This window comes from Lithobates pipiens, unplaced genomic scaffold (genome assembly GCF_037356315.1).
Source record: "Lithobates pipiens isolate NorthernLeopardFrog02 unplaced genomic scaffold, aLitPip1_a1.2 Scaffold_27, whole genome shotgun sequence".
Lineage (NCBI taxonomy): Eukaryota > Metazoa > Chordata > Amphibia > Anura > Ranidae > Lithobates > Lithobates pipiens.
In genome coordinates, this window is record NW_027507788.1 from 38,525,166 (window position 1) to 38,541,904 (window position 16,739).

At 42.9% G+C, this 16,739-nt stretch overlaps 1 protein-coding gene across 1 annotated transcript in view; it reads left to right on the forward strand.

Annotated features, from left to right (window-relative positions):
- Positions 1 to 6,490: 6,490 nt before the first annotated feature.
- The window catches only part of ARCN1 (archain 1 coat protein complex I subunit delta), a 45,510-nt gene continuing 35,261 nt past the window's right edge, over positions 6,491 to 16,739 (forward strand). Inside the window, exon 1 of the mRNA XM_077456829.1 lies at positions 6,491 to 6,641. Within this exon, the coding sequence (XP_077312955.1) occupies positions 6,639 to 6,641 (3 nt within the window). The 5' untranslated portion in view covers positions 6,491 to 6,638. The remainder of the gene's footprint in view (positions 6,642 to 16,739) is intronic.

The window sequence follows — 16,739 nt, forward strand, 5'->3', positions numbered from 1 at the left end:
CAGTTTTTTTTGCTAGAAAATTACTTAGAACACCCAAACATTTTATATTGTTTTTTTTCTAACACCCTAGAGAATAAAATGTCGGTCATTGAAATACTTTTTTTCACACCGTATTTGCACAGCGGTCTTACAAGCGCACTTTTTTTGGAAAAAATTAACTTTTTTGAATAAAAAAATAAGACAACAGTAAAATTAACCCATTTTTTTTATATTGTGAAAGATAATTGTACGCTGAGTAAATTGATACCCAACATGTCATGCTTCAAAATTGCGCCGTGGAATGGCGTCAAACTTTTAGCCTCAAAAATCTCCATAAGCGTCATTTAAAAAAATTCTACAGGTTGCATTTTTTGCGTTACAGAGGAGTTCTAGGGCTAGAATTATTGTTCTCGCTCTACCGATCGCGGCGATACCTCACATGTGTGGTTTGACCACCGTTTTCATATGCGGGCGCTACTCACGTATGCGCTCGCTTCTGTGCGCAAGCTCGTCGTGACGGGGTGTTTTTAAAAACCTTTTTTTTATTATTATTTATTTTAATTGATTTTATTTATTTTTACACTGTTTTTAAAAAAAATAATGGATTTATTCCTATTACAAGGAATGTAAACATCCCTTGTAATAGAAAAAAGCATGACAGGTCCTCTTAAATATGAGATCTGGGGTCAAAAAGTCCTCAGATCTCATATTTGGACTAAAATGCAACAAAAAAAAATATACCTTTAAGAGTTATGGGCGGAAGTGACGTTTTGACGTTGCTTCCTCCCTCCTATGGTATAGAGACGAGTGGGGGCCATCTTAGCCTCACTTGTCTCCATACCTAGCTAGCAAAAGGACCCGATCGCCTCCGCCGCTACCGACGGCTCCGGTAAGCGGCGGAAGGTGCAGGAGGGCGACGGGAGGGGGGGTGGCACCTCTCCCGCCGCCGATAGCGGTGATCTTGCGGCGAATCCGCCGCGGAGACCACCGTTATCGTACAGACGACCGGCACCTGAAGAGATGGATCTCTCGGTTGTGGCAGCAGCTGCTGCCGTTACCGAGATATCCCTCTTCAAAAATAGGACGTACATCGTCGTGCGCTGGTCGTTAAGTGGTTAAAGTGGATGTAAACCCCAACAATGAAATTTGGCCTAGGCACATATATCTGCAGTATTTTCTTATCTCTCTCCAAAGCCCTAAGTCCTGTGTTTTTCTCCTGCTCCATTCTTCTGTTATCAGCATGATAACTTCTGACAAGTTCTCTGACAGGAGATAAAAGCAGCTGGAAATTTGTGTTCAGGTGAGTGTTATAAATAGATTAGCAGATAGCTGGTCTATTCACAGCAAGTATCTTTGTTCTTCTCCCTATGTGGGGGGGGGGGGGGGGGGATGTGCCTTGCCTCCAATCAGCTGTCACACAGTGTATGAGAAGACTCCCCTCCCACTGCTGAAACAGGAAGAAGAAATTCTAACACCATGTGCACTTTCTAAAGAATATAGCAAGCTGAAGACAGCAGATATTCATGTAAAACTTATGTAGGGAGATTTGTTTCATCTCTGTTTGTCATCTGAGGCTGTTCACTTCACTGAGTATATGTGAGGGTTTACATCCACTTTAATTATAAAAATAAACACAATGCTCAAAGAAGCAAAGGTCTTATTTATTTACAAAAAAATTAGAACACTAACATAAAATCTAAGAATAGTAATATAGAGCATATAAAACAGAAGAGCAGAGATGATACGTTACGTAAGTTCTTCCTCAATGTTCTGTATGTTCTCTGGGCTCCAGGAGAAAGAGGGGGCTTTCATCATTGGCCCTCACATTTTAATGCACTCACAGACACAACCTACACAAACACCTTCTGCCTGCACATTGTAGTCCTCTGTTCATTGAGAAGCTATAAGGGGTTGTCCATCCTAATCACCAGGAAATATGTTGCATAGTTGCCAGCATTGTAAAAAAAAATTTAGGGACACTTTTTTGGCTGTAGGCGGAGTCTTATTATAATTAGGGGCAAGGCATGCGTTTGTTGGTGTGACATAGGAAAAAATTAAAAATGCGGCCTGCGCAGCGTGCCGCACCAGATGATGGGAGTGGTTTACGTGAAATAGTTGACGTGGCTTATATGGGCGTGGTTAAAATAGGGGTGTGGTTAGAGTCTGAGATGAATGAGAGATGGAGAAAGAAAGGGGAGGAGAGGGAGAGAGAGAGAGAGAAGGAAAGAAAGAGGGAAGGAAAGATCCAGAATCAGTGGGACTCCTGAGCGCGTCACCTGCCACGTCGCTTGCCACCAGATGCCATCAGGTGCCCCCAGCAGAGTCTGTCCTTACATCAGGTGCCCCCAGCAGAGTGTCCTTACATCAGGTACCCCCAACAGAGTCCGTCCTTACATCAAGTGCCCCCAAAAGCAGAGGCCCTCCTTACAGATCTTAGTCCCTGGCAGCGGAGCTCCTCCTTACACCAGGTGTCTCCCGCAGAGTCCCTCCTTACACCAGGTGTCCCCAGCAGAGTCCCCCCTTATACCAAGTGTCCCCAGCAGATTCCCTCCTTACACCAGGTGTCCCCAGCAGAGTCCCTCCTTACACCAGGTGTCCCCAGCAGAGTCCCACCTTACACCAGGTGTCCCCAGCAAAGTCACTCCTTACACCAGGTGTCCCCAGAAGTGTCCCTCTTTACACCAGGTGTAAGAGTTGCTTGCTCAGACTGTCACTCTCCGAGTGGCATGCTTGAGACAGGAGGCAGCCGCAGTGAGTGTGAGACAGAGCAGAGTCTCACTCAGCGTGTCGCTGGGAACCAGGACTCTCCATCACAGGAGACCAGCTCGTGGATACCGAAGGGGAAGAACCAAGAGGCGGAGCCCGGGTGACAATGGAGCTCCATTTCTATTGGCATCCGCATTCATTGCCACTTGGGCTCTGCCTCTTGTTTCTTCATCATGAGCTGGACTTCAGTAAAATGGCCGCGAGACAGCATTAAGGGGGATATCTCTATTTTTTTCCTGACCTCTGTCCAGGCTATGTTTTTTTTACATCTGTCTCTGAAATGTCCCTTGCCGACATCCTTTTGGTCTAAAAATCCCAAGATTATAGCTGCCCCACCTCTCCAGTACCCTTTCAGCCAATAGAAACTTGTCTGTGTATACTGTGTGTACATCTATGTGTATACTGTGTGATTGTATACTGTGTGCGTGTATACTGTGTGGCCCCATAATCTCGGATTGCCTGGGGGCCCCATAATCTCCTATTGCCCGGGGGCCCCATGAGTTGTCAGTCCACCTCTGCCTATTCTCCACTCTTTCCTCAACTTTACTTTAGCTGTCATGCTGCCGGGATCAGCTTGGAGCACAGGACCCGGAGATGACATCAGCGGAAGGGGATCAGAACCAGTGTGGAAGAACATGGGCTGGAAGTGACCTGAAGGGCGGGACGTGTTTCGAAATGTCTATTGGTTCCTTCTTCATACCAAATTGAAGAAGGAACCAATAGACATTCCAAAACGCATCACGCCTTTTCACATCACCTCCGGTCCATGCGTTCCACGCTGGTTCTGGTCCCCTTCCGCTGGTGTCATCTCCGGGTCCAACGTTCCATGCTGTTCCCGGTAGGGTGGCTGATCCTTCTGGTGATTTCTTCCACTGTGGCTTCCCTCTGCTGGTCAGCTGGAACCCCTGCCGCACACAGAACCACCTCCAGGACTACCTGATCGGGACCACCCTGGCGCTGAACGTAGGACCACCATCCCATTCACTTACCATGTTGAGCCCCCTTTTATCTTATGTCTAATAAGTGTTTTTAACCCTTTTGGGCTTTTAAAGTCATGTACTGCTACACTTAGAGGCGATTTGTTTTTTGCTTTGTTTTATCATTTCCAATTAATGGCTCCACAAATGTGAACTGCGATTGCAGCATTTTTTCAAGCTGCTTTTTAAGCTGCAGTGAAATTACAGCTCAACATGGGGTTTAACCACCCCCGAACATCAATCAGTGTGAATGAACCCTTATGCCTTGTACACATGGTCGGAAATTCAGACAGAAAAGGTCCGATCGGATTATATTGTCGGAAAATCCAATCGTGTGTGGGCTCTTTCGGACTTTTTCCATCGGAAATTCAGACGGAAAAAATTTGAGAGCAGGATTTCAAATTTTCTGACAAAAGAATCCGATCTGACTTTTTCTGATCATTTGTAGAGAATTCTGATCGGACAAAATGCCACACATGCTCAGATCAAATTACGAGACCAAAGCTATTGGCTACTAGCCTGAACGTAGTCCCGTCGTAACGAACGAACGTCATCGCGTTCTGAACGATCGGATTTTCCGACAACTTTCTCCATCCGTGTACATTCAACACCAGTTTTGGACAAAATCTGTCCGAAAAAATCGGACGGATTTTGTGGTCGGAATGTCCGACTGTCTGTACAAGGCATAAGGCTGCATTCACCGCTGAGTGTAGCGTTGTTGTTTTTGCACATTTTATGTTCGATTTTGTCACCGTTTTATACAACTTTTTTGAGCTTTGGCATTTTTTTATTAGCCAATAGAGAAAACTATCATCTGTTCCATAATTTGTTGTTAGATTTTTTATTATTATTCATTTATTATTTTTTTTATTTTTTTTTAGGGTAAGAGGTTAGACTTAAAGGGGTTGTAAACCATTGTGTTTTTTCACCTTAATGCATCTTATGCATTAAGGTGAAAAACTTCTGTCACTGACCAGCCCCCCAATTTTACTCACCTGAGCCCGTTCGTTCCCACGGCTGAAGCGCGCTCTTCCCCTCTGCTCGGTGTCTCGGCTATTGATTGGATATATTGATAGCAGCACAGTTATTGGCTCCCGCTGCTGTCAATCAAATCCAATGACGTGGGCTTCAGGGGGCAGGGCCAAGTCTGGCATTCTGCATCTATGGACGCAAATGCTGGACTCGGGAGCACGCCCACAAGGTAACCCCCATGGGATAGCACTTCTCCTAGGGGGTTATATGATGTGGGGAGGAGCTACCAGCCCTCCGGGGGACCCCAAAAGGTCAAGGATCGGGGCCACTATATGCAAAACTAACTGCACAGTGGAGGTAAGTATGACATGTTTGTTATTTTTTAAAAAAAACAAAGCTTTACAATCACTTTAAAGTTATGTTAGGGTTAGGAGTAGGGGTTGGGGTTAGGGTTATTTATTCATTTTGTTAGAGTGTTAAAGCGGGAGTCCGCCGTTTTTTTTTTTTTTTAAAAGCCAGCAGCTACAAATACTGCAGCTGCTGACTTTTAAAATAATGACACTTACCCGCCCAGCGCGCCTGCGATGTCGGCACCCGAAGCCGATCTCTCGATCGTCTCTCGGGTGCTGCCGCCGCCATCTTGGGTATGGGAATCAGGAAGTGGAGCCTTTCGGCTTCATTTCCCAGTTCCCTACTGCGCATGCGCGAGTCGCGCTGCGCAATAAGGATGGTCCCTGCTGTCTCTGGGATCCGTGTGTTTCCCAGCAGGCAGCGGGGGACCTTCGGAAAGGGGCGTAGATTCTGCGGAAAGGGGCGTACCTTCTGCAGAATCTACGCCGGAAATGGGTGCAGATACCTGTACTGTACAGGTACCTGCACCCCCCTCCCCCCTGAAAGGTGCCAATTGTGGTGCCGGAGGGGGGGAGGGTTCCAATGAGCGGAAGGTCCACTTTAGGGTGGACCTCCGCTTTAATACTACTACTAATAATTATAATAATAAATGAAAAAATTAATGTAAAATAAATACACAAATAAATAAAAAAAATGAATAAATACAATAAATTAATACTCTGTAATAATCAATAAATAATGAACCCCTAACCCTTAAAAAAGAAACAATAATAATAATAAACACCCTAACACAATATAAATAAATAAATTATGAATATTCTTTTTCTGTTTGGGTTTTGGTGGTTATTTATCATTAATTTATTATTAACAATATACATTATTCTTTTTTATAAGGTTAGGGTTTAATTATTATTTATTTATGTATTATTACACATTATGAATTTATTTTATTTATGATGATTTTTAGTTATTCATGTATTTCTTTTACATTTATTTATTCATATATTATTACAATTTTTTTTTTTTTTACTTTTTTTTTTTCATTTGAGCGGAAAATCACACAAACCCTGCAACAAAATGCACAAATACACACAAAAACGCGCAAACGACGCGTTTCCATTTGTTTCTAAGGGAATAAAATTGTGCCCAAAATGCACAAATCTGCCCAATTTTAGCTACAGAAATAAGTATGCGAGGATTCCAGGGAATGTAGATTCCTCCTTCACAAATGACTTCTCTCTCAGGTTTTGTTGTTCTAATGGACATGATATAAAACCTCGTTACACACAGAGTACAATATATATTTGTATTCCTCCTGTGAACACCCAGGTAGGAACGTCTAAACCGTCTACGTGTTCCACACACAATCACGGACTTCGGAACACACGTCATTTACAGAACGCACTGCCCTCATCCAACATGGCCGCTACCGCCTCCCCCTGTCAGACGTGCCATTACTAGGTTTCTTTCCCCCGGACGTTACGTCTCTTCCTGTTGAAGACGTGGCCCCGGGACTGCCATATTGTGGAGAGGGCTGTTGGAGTCCAAAGAACGGGCAGAAAGGCGTAATAACCGGCCGTGAGAACTGCAAACATGGTGAGGAGGGGGTTCGGGGGGGTGTTTTAGGGGGAGCGGACATCCTCCTGGTGGGGGGACCCGGGGCCACAGCCGGCCGGAGCACAGGAACTGTCACTGGCTGCGTCCTGTCAGTTGGCCCGATACAGGAGAGTACAGGGGCCCCTCATATACTGAGTGTAGGAGGGGGGCCCCGGGACGGGCCTTCTCTTGTTATGAGGGGGAGGGTAGGGGGTCCTCTGCTCTGGACTGGTGAGGTTCTCTATACTTCATTACTACACTTCACCATGACAGCCTCACCTGAGGCCCCTCATTGTAGGACTCACACAGCATACCTATGAGGGAAACGCGAATATTCTTCACCTTTTCTTCTACGTTCATTCACACCTGTGTGCTCCAGGAATGTTCACAGAAACGCATTTCCCTTTTTTTTTTTTGTTTGTTTTAATTTTATTATTGTGCACACGTCCCTAAAAGGTGTGCACTGCCATTATTTCTCAATGCCACCCCGACACACAACAGGACATGGGAAGCTCGCCACCCAAAAAAGGTGCGGGAGGTACTTTGGCGCGTGTGCTGCGTGTAGGGCAGGCCAATCAGGCGACTCGGTTGCCCTGTGCTGCCGCATGAGTGCTCAAAAAAAACCCGCACATAAGCGCAAGCGGGGCCTAATACATAGGGCACTATATACAGCGTGTATGGCTCAATGTCATTGGTTGGAGGACAGATTTTGGGCACAGATTGGTTTAGCATGCAGGGGAGGGGCAATTTAATCAAGGGTTGGTAACACTTTTCTGACAGTATGGACCCTTTAACCACTTGACCTCTAGAAGATGTACCCCCCCCCCCCCCCACACCATTGCGTTACGACTCAGCGTTGCTTTAACCTCCCTGGCGGTATGATTATTTCGGATTTTAGGTGCTAAAAGCGGTACAATTATTTTGCATGAAAATGTTGGCGTTATATATTGTAGTCCTGTAATTCTTAGGAATAACACTTAAAGCGGTAGTAAACCCACTAATTTTTTTATTTTATTTTTAACACCTGCAAAGCAAAAGGCATAATGAGCTAGTATGCACCGCATACTAGCTCATTATGAAATACTTACCTTAGAACGAGGCCCCGACATCTGGCCCGATCCACGCTGAGGGAGCTGACATGTTCCTTTTGCGTTTCTTCCGGCACTGTGAGTGGCTGGAGCCGCGATATCGTCACTCCCGCGCATGCGCGCGGGAGATTTCATCCGGGCCGACCGCTGCCGGACTTTCAGCCGAGAATCCCCTTGTGCGCATGCGCCGCTGCAGTCAGCGGCGCATACCGAGGGGAATATCTCCTAAACCGTACAGGTTTAGGAGATATTTTTTTTTTACCTACAGGTAAGCCTTATTATAGACTTTCCTGTAGGTAAAAGTTAAAAAAATGACTATACAACCACTTTAAATCTGTCCAAACCAGAGTGTAGTAGACATCCCGGGTAAGATAACATTGAAAAATTAAATCTTAAATTATAATATAATAAATAACTAAAATAATTTATACCAAATAATAATATAATAATAATAAAAATTATTCAATAATCAAATCAAAAACACTGAAATTTGCTCAGTTGCAGAATTGTCACTGTCATTACTTTTCAATATTTGATGACGGATCTCCACACAAATCACTATCACTCAATTCTGCGAGTGATTCTAATTTATTATCGCTGTTTTCTAGCTGGTCTAAAATCATTTCCGATGTAAAGGGACAGTTTGGTTGCTATGGACAATCTCCAGTTTCCAGGCATAAAGAACAGTTTTTATAATATAAAACTACATGCAGGACACTGGGCAGAACACTAGGGACAAAGGGGATGTGACATTATTAAATACATCAATGTAATCTGTAAGATTACATTATACTATATGTATACTGTGTGTTTCACTTTTTGAATTTGGCGCCGATCTCCGTCCCTGTGCGTCACAACGCTCGCAGGGGACGGAGATCGGCTCCGTGATAGATCGAGTGGAGGACGAGCCGTTCGTACAGCGGGGGGACATCGCTGGATCCGAGGGAGAAGGTAAGTAAACCTCCTCCTGCATTCAGCGATGCGGTCCCGAGTCTGGCTCGGGGTTACCGCTTTTGGTATAAAACTTCCACCCCCGAGCCAGACTCGGGAATACCGCCAGGGGGGTTAAGAACTCATGCACACAGGTTGTTTAGCCACGTTTTTGCATTAGCGTTATAGTGCGTTTTTTCATTAAGAACACTCCCTACAATGTAAAAATGTCAAACACGGCTTGATGTGTTTAGCTGTGTTTTTGGGCATTTTCCATTTTTACTGCTCCTGGAAGCACAGGCTGTCGTGTGGGTTTTTTTTTTCTAATGCCCCTAAACGCTTATGCCTCCAAATAGTGGTTGACCGATATGGGTTTTTCTCTGGCCGATGCCGATATTTAGAAATCATGGAGGCCGATGGCCAATATATGATGCAGATTTTTTTTTTTTTTTTCCTCTTTTATCCCCCTTCATCTCATAAAATCTAACAGACACCTTTTCCACTGGGGCGTTTTTCAGGCGCTTTTGGGCTAAAAATAGCGCCTGCAAAATGGCTCCCCTGCAGTCTGTGTGAAAGCCTGAGTGCTTTCACACTGAGGCGATGCGCTGGCAGGATGTTTAAAAAAAATAAAAATAAAAATAAAAAATAAGTCCTGCAAGCAGCACGTTTGGAGTGGTGTATATACCGCTCCTCCTCCACTCCTGCCCATTGATATTAATGGGCACCACTGCCGAAGTGCATGTGATGTGGCAGCGGTGCTTCACGGGTGCATTTAACCTTGGCCGCTAGCTGGGTTATATACGCCCCACGAGCAGCCGAATAGCACCGCTAAGATGATGGTAAAGCGCCGCTAAAACTAGCAGCATTTTACCATCAACGCCTGCCCGCTGTGGTACAGAAAATTTCCTACGTTTAAACATTTATTAAACAAAACAAACCTCCAATCAGTTTACTTGTATGTATGATTTAGATAAAAAAAAAAAAAACTAAAAACAGTAAAGTTAGCCCGATTTATTTTTTTCGTCCAAAAGGTTTGACTACCTGATTTTATTTAATATATAGTTTTTGTTTTTTTATTAAATAAAAACAGGTAGTTAAAACTTTTGGACAAAAAAAATGGGCTAACTTTACTGTTTTAATTGTGTTTTCTTTTTTTTTTTTTTTTTTTTTTTTTTAAATCATTAGTGTATTTTTTTTTTTCCCCCCAAAAATTGCATTTGAAAGACCTCTGCGCAAATGCCATGTGACATAAAATATTGCAACAACCGCTATTTTATTCCCTAGGATCTCTGCTAAAAAATATATATATATAATTTTTGGGGGGTCTAAGTGATTTTCTGGCAGAAAATACAGTATTTTTACTTGTAAGCAACAAGTGTCAGAAAAGATTTAGTCTTTAAATGGTTAAACTCTACACACAGAGCTGAGTTCATTCAAGTGTAAACATTGTATCTCTTGGCTCTTTTCTTGGCAGACTGCCCAGAGAGGAGGAAAGTTGCTTTTATGAAGACTCAGGCAACTTCCATTGACTTCTATTACAGAAGTCATTTGCAAGTCTAAATCGGCCTTTTTATCATATATCGGTCGACCTCTATCTACCTCCAAATGCCTCTGACAGTTTGTGTGCATGGACACGTAGGCTAACATGGAAGGGCGTTTAGAGGCCGTTAAAAATAAATATAATAAAAATTAAAAAAAAGACGGCCCTAATGGCAGCTGTAAAAATGTTGTGTGCATGAGCCCTAACTGACAATTGTGCAGTCATGCAACACTGTACACAAATTTGCCATCTTTTCCCACAAACTGAGCTTTATTTTGGTGGTATTTGATCACCTCCTGTGTTTTTTTTTTTTTTTTTTTGTTTTGTTTTTTTCGCTATCAATGAAAAAAGAGCGACAATTTGGGGGGAAAAAATATTTTTTACTTCATGCTTTAAAACGTATCCAATTTCTTCATAAAGTTAGTCCAATATGTATTCTGCTACATGTTTTTGGTAAACAAATTCCCAATAAGCGTATATTGATTGGTTTACGTGAATGTTGTATCATTTACAAACTATGGGATATATTTATGGAATTTTTTTTTATATACTAGTAATGGCGATCAGTGACTTATAGCAGGACTGCGGTATTGAGGTGGACAATCACACTGACACTTTGCAGGAACCAGTGACACTAATGCAGGGATCGGTGCTAAAAACATGCGCTGTCACTGTACTAATGACACTGGCGGGGAAGGGGTTAACATCTGGGGCAATCAAAGGGTTTCTGTGTGCAATGTATGTTTTGTGTACTGTGTGAGGTGCTTTTATTAGGGGAAGAACAGATCTGCCTTGTTTATGTAGGCAGTTCTCAGTTTTGAGTGTATTAACAAAAATCTGCAGATGCTGGCGGATATCCAGTGCCTGCCAACCACAGATCACCTTCTGCTGTGAATAATCGGAGCAGAAGTGGTCCACCAGTGGCGCGCACACACCCCCTGCAGGCGTAAGTGCAGAGTCGCCTATATAAGATATTGATAAAATAGAACGAGTCCAGAGACGGGCAATAAAAATTATGTAAAGTCTGGGGGATAAAACATATCCAGAGTGACTTTAGGAACTTAATATGTACAGTCTGGAGGAAAGAAGGGAAAGGGGCGACATGATTGAAACCTTTAAATACATCCAAGGTGGTAAATAAGGTTCAGGAGGGGCAGTTTTTTCAATATGAAATCAAAAACATGGGGGCATGACCTCAAACTGGAAGAAATTTCAAAACTAATCTTAAAGTATTTTACTAAAAGGGTATTTGATGCTTGGAATAAACTACCAGTAGAGGTAGTGAGACAGTCAACAGTAAATGGCTTTGAATATGCTTGAGACAAACATAGATCTATAGTCAGACAAAAAAAGTTAACAAAAAATCCGTTGGACTAATCGGTCTTTGTCATCAATTTTCAGGAGAGCTGCAGCATAGCAGTAAAACTGGTATGGGTCAGTCCTAAGGGGTTTTAACGTTTCGTGTTTTTTTTTTTTTTTTTTTTCCCACCCAATGCATCCTATGTTTTAAGGTGAAAACTTCTGACAGTGACCGCCCCCTCCCCATTTTACTGTAATGCTATGCGCTGTCCCTCTCTGCACGGGGTCCCAGCTCTCGATTAGATAGATTGATAGCAGCACAACCATTGGCTCCCACTGATGTCAGCCAGATTCAACAAAGCGGGTGCAGGGCCGAGTCTGGCATTCGCGTCTATGGACACAAATGCTGGACTCGGGAGGGTGCCTGCACGGTAACCCCCAGGGGGTTATCTGATGCGAGGTAGAGCCACCAAGGTACCCCAAAAGAGGAGGATCGGGGCCACACTGCAAAACAAGCTGTACAGTAGAAGTATGTTTGTAAACCTTCGTGTTTGCTCTTTAAAAAAATAAAGAAATCACTTTAAAGTGGATCTTCACCCTCAAATCAAAATTCCCTCCTCTGCTGAACTACATCAATAATGCTTTTTTCTTTTTTTGCTTGCCTAGGCAAATGATGTGCACTGTGCCTCCTGGGGTATGCATGTCAAATATCCCAGGAGGCCTAGAGTCTTTCATTCACAAAGGAGGAGGGGGCAGGCCTAGCAGTGCGCCATCAAGAGGCTCGCCGGCTAAACCTGAAAGAGCAGCTGGTAGGAGGGGGTGGTGAAGATTTGTTTTTAAAGTTTCCTGCATCTAATTCATAAATCCGTTTGGCAACAGATTGACTTTATTACTTATTTGTGTTGCGTTTTCAATGGGCCATTATGGCTGAGACAGTTCAAAAGATTTACTTCCAATTCATAGATAATAAACCTGGAGGTAATTTTTGCCAACTCTGTTGGGATACAGACAGTCCAGAGTTGTTTTGGGAGGCTGTGTGTTTCACTTCATTACTGTATTTCCTCCATTGGTTTCTAGGACACAGGCCACCAGCATCCTAGCAACCAGTATTGCAGGCTAAACACTGACAGTGGGTGGAGCCTGACAGAGAACTAACGAGAGCCTAATTCTCCATCGGGTCTGCCCGCCCTCATTGTGATTGACAGTAGATGGCAAGGGGCAGATTTTACAGCCGTTTTGGGATCCATCCACTGCTGTCAATCACAAGGCGGACCTGATGGGAAAATATTTTCATAGTTACGGTGGTTTAACAAATCTTTAATCTATTGCAGCATACCAGTTCTTAAATGTAGTGGCTGCATTTGTTTGTTTTTTTTTTTTTTTTTAGGCTTTTTTTCAGTTTCCCCTGGGGATCTGGCCAGTTACTAACTTCCTGTCTTGGGGTATCTCCACTCTGGATTGAGGTGCAATGGACACACCTTTGTACAGCAGCCAGTATTGTCAGTCTGGGAAGAGGGTAGTGTTAGGTGCACTAGCAGATTTACATGGACTTGATTAACAAATTGAAACAAAACTAAACCCATCAATTTAATTGTTTCCCAAAACAGTTCCAATAAAGTCATCCAGTGGGTAACTGTCAGTTTCTTATGTACTCAACTGAACTGGCAAGCCAGCAAATGTCTTGTCATAACTGATCACATATGAGCCCCAGGACACCTGCAAACTAAACGGAGGCTAAGATGAGCGTCATTTGCTGTTAACCACTTTACTCCCCTTTTAACCAGGCCATTTTTTGCGATGCGGCATTGCCTTGCTTTAACTGACAATTGCGCGGACATGCGATGCTATACCCAAATATGGACCCCCCCCCCATGTCCATATCCTACATAATGCCAGTTACTTATCCATTTATTTGCTATTGGTCCTAAGGGGCAAATCTGATTTTGTATGCTTATGGTTTCTTTCTTTTTGCTTTTGCGGGAATGTGGGGGTGGTTACCAGTTCTCATGTATAGGTAAAATGTTCTTATCATATCCACTTCAGGAAGATTGACACCACCTTCATGACCAGGCAATTTTTTGAAGTACGGCACTGTTACTTTAACTCCCAAATAATATTTATGCCCCCCCCCCCACAAATAGAGCTTTCTTTCGGTGGTATTTGATCACCTCTGTGGTGTTTGTTTTTTTTGCGCTCTAAGCGATGCGAGAACCTTGCAAATAATGTCTGGGTTCCCGCATCGCTCCTGACACGCATGGCAGTTCACACTGCCATATGCGAACTGCTGGGGAGTGTCATTATGTTAATGACACCCCCATTTCAGCTCGCGTATTGCACTGCGAACTGACAGTTCGAACATGAATCGGATCGCATATGTGTGAACACACATGCGATCCGATTCTGGTCCGAACAGAAAAAAGGGTCCTGTGTGTGTTTGGACCGAATGCGGTGTGAATATCAGCCATACTATCTGTATGGCTGACATCGCACCCGCACAGACATCGCATGTAATGTGAACAGCAGTGCGCTGCGAATTACATGTGATGTCTGATATCGCACAAGTGTGAATCAGCACTAAATCATAATTTTTAAAGAGCAACTGTCATCTCTGTCCAGCAGCGGCTCCTCCTCTGATCCACTGTTGACTCACCGACAGTCTTGTTCACTTTATTAATGGGACGGCTGGTGATGTGGCAGCAGGTGAGTGGATGCCCCCGAACAGGCGCTGCCTTATATTAAGGCTTACCTGTAGGTGCAAGAAATATCTCCCAAACCAAAAGGTTTAGGAGATATTTGCAGAAATAGCAGCACCGATGTCTAAGGCACATGCACCATAGACATCAGACGCACTGCGTGCCGTTAGTGGCGGTACCAGCGCACATGCGTGGGAGTGACGTCGTCGCTGCTCCAACCAGTCACAGCGCCGGAGCAGCGATACCTGGAAGACACGTCGATTCAACATGTCAGCGATGAAGGAGGTGAACAAGGGTCGCTTCAGGGGCTTCAATCTCAGGTAAGTAATTCATAATGAGCTGGTATGCTATGCATACTAGCTCATTATGCCTTTGTCCTGCAGGGTGTTTTTAAAAAAAAAAAAAAAGAGGGTTTACTTCCTCTTTAATGTTTGCAAACAAAATTGAAGATTTCCTGTTTAGAATAATAAGGTCAGTCAGGTTAGTAAAACAGTGATATCAGAACTGATTTAATCATACAGTTTGTAATTTACATAGATTTGCAAAGCAATAGAATAAAGGAATAGTCCTGATCTTTGTTTGATCTCATGATTACTGTGAAATTGTGTGAATGCATCAATGCAGTGCATGTTCTCAGCTTGCAGAACATGAGTTTACCAAAAATGTAAATATTGCAGAATATACAGCCTCGTGCTACAAAACTAAGCTCCATTTCATGCTGAATAAACAAAATTATTAATGCATCTTTAAATAGAAAACTCTCTTTAGATAGGGTGTGTTTTTTGTTGTTTTTTTTTTTTTTTTTTTTTTTTATAATTTTGATAAATAGAAATTCAGAATCCTTTTTTTTTTTTTTTTTTTTTTTTTTTTCTCTATCCACCCAGCTAGAAAACAGTTTGAAACCATTAAATTGAAGGGTTTTGTTGAAGGCAAACAGAGCAGAAGAGGATGCGGGTCACAAATTGGTACCAGCTCTAAAAACAAAAAAATTTGAAAACTGCACAGGGGAGGAGGATCGGCAGAACCTCACATTTTAGGTGAAGTTCTGCTTTAAGTAAAAGATCTCTGCTCTCCCTTGTATTATCGCCCCAACTCAGGAGAAATACACAGTAAAGAAATCATTTAAAAACAATGTATTAAAATAAAGGGGGTGGAGGGGCAGCGACTGTTACTAGCCAGGAGGATTTACTACAGGAGTTGCTGTTTGCCTGTATATGCCGAGGATTTGTTATCTATTTATTCTTCATGCTGCAGAGCTCTACAAAGCAGTTTTATTTGAGTGATATTTTTATTTTATTAATTTGGTTTTAAAATGGAAAGCACCATGATTCCTTTTATTTTTATCTTGAGTTTGAATGGGTAATACAGTTTAGAGCAGAGATCTGATACTTAGGCCTCATGCACACGGACGTTTTTACAGCTGCTTTTTTGAGCATTTTTTGCAGCTTAAAACGCCTGTCCATGTTAGTCTCTGGCTTCATGCCCACCTAGGCGTTTTTGATCTGCAAATGGCATAGGCGTTTTTAAGCTGTAAAAAAAAAAAAACCCAGGACCAGTGTGTTCCGTGGCGCGGAGCTAGAGCTGTAAAACCGCGAATCGCGCAAAAAATGCGCATAAACGCGTAACATATTTTCTTTGTTTTCTGAGTGCTATAGCCAAGAGATATGTTTCTTTAAAAACGCTACTTAACGCTGACGCTAAAAAACGCGTGAAAACGCCAAAGCAAAACGCGGTAAAAATCGCGTTTTTAACGCAGGTTTTTCCAGGCGTCGGAGCTAGCTTTGCAGACAGTTTTTTAAAACGTCCGTGTGCATGAGCACTTAACCCTATTGGAAAACATATGCTGATTGATCAGCCAGAAAGTGGTCCCATCAACAAAGGTATACATACAATACATCCAAAACCGATATTGACGGTGGAAGATTTCACCATTGTTGGAAACTACACGGTGGTGTAAACACTCCAGATGTTACACAAGATAGTCTGAAGGACTATTAAATGTTGATTAGATATATACACTCACTGACCACTTTATTAGGTACACCTGTTCAATTGCTTAGTAACACAAATTTCTAATCGGCCAATCACATAGTAGCAGCTCAATGCATTTAGGCATCTAGATGTTTTAAAGACAACTTTCTGTAGTTCAAACTGAGGATCAGGATGGAGAAGAAAGGTGATTTAAGTGACTTTGAATGTGGAATGGTTGTTGGTGCCGGACAGGCTGGTCTGAGTTTAAAAAAAAAAATGACTGATCTGGGATTTTCAAGCACCACCATCTTTAGGGTTTACAGAGAATTGCCCAAAAGAGAAAATATCCAGTGAGTGGCAGTTGCATGGAGGAAAATGCCTTGTTGATGTCAGAGGAGAATGGGCAGACTGGTTGGTTGGAGATGATAGAAAAGCAACAGTTACTCGACCACTGGTTACAACCAAGATATGCATAATTCCATCTCTGAATGCACAACACATCAAACCTTGACGCGGATGGGCTAGAGCAGCAGAAGACCGCGCTGGGTGCCACTTCTGTTAGCTAAGAAAAGGTCGT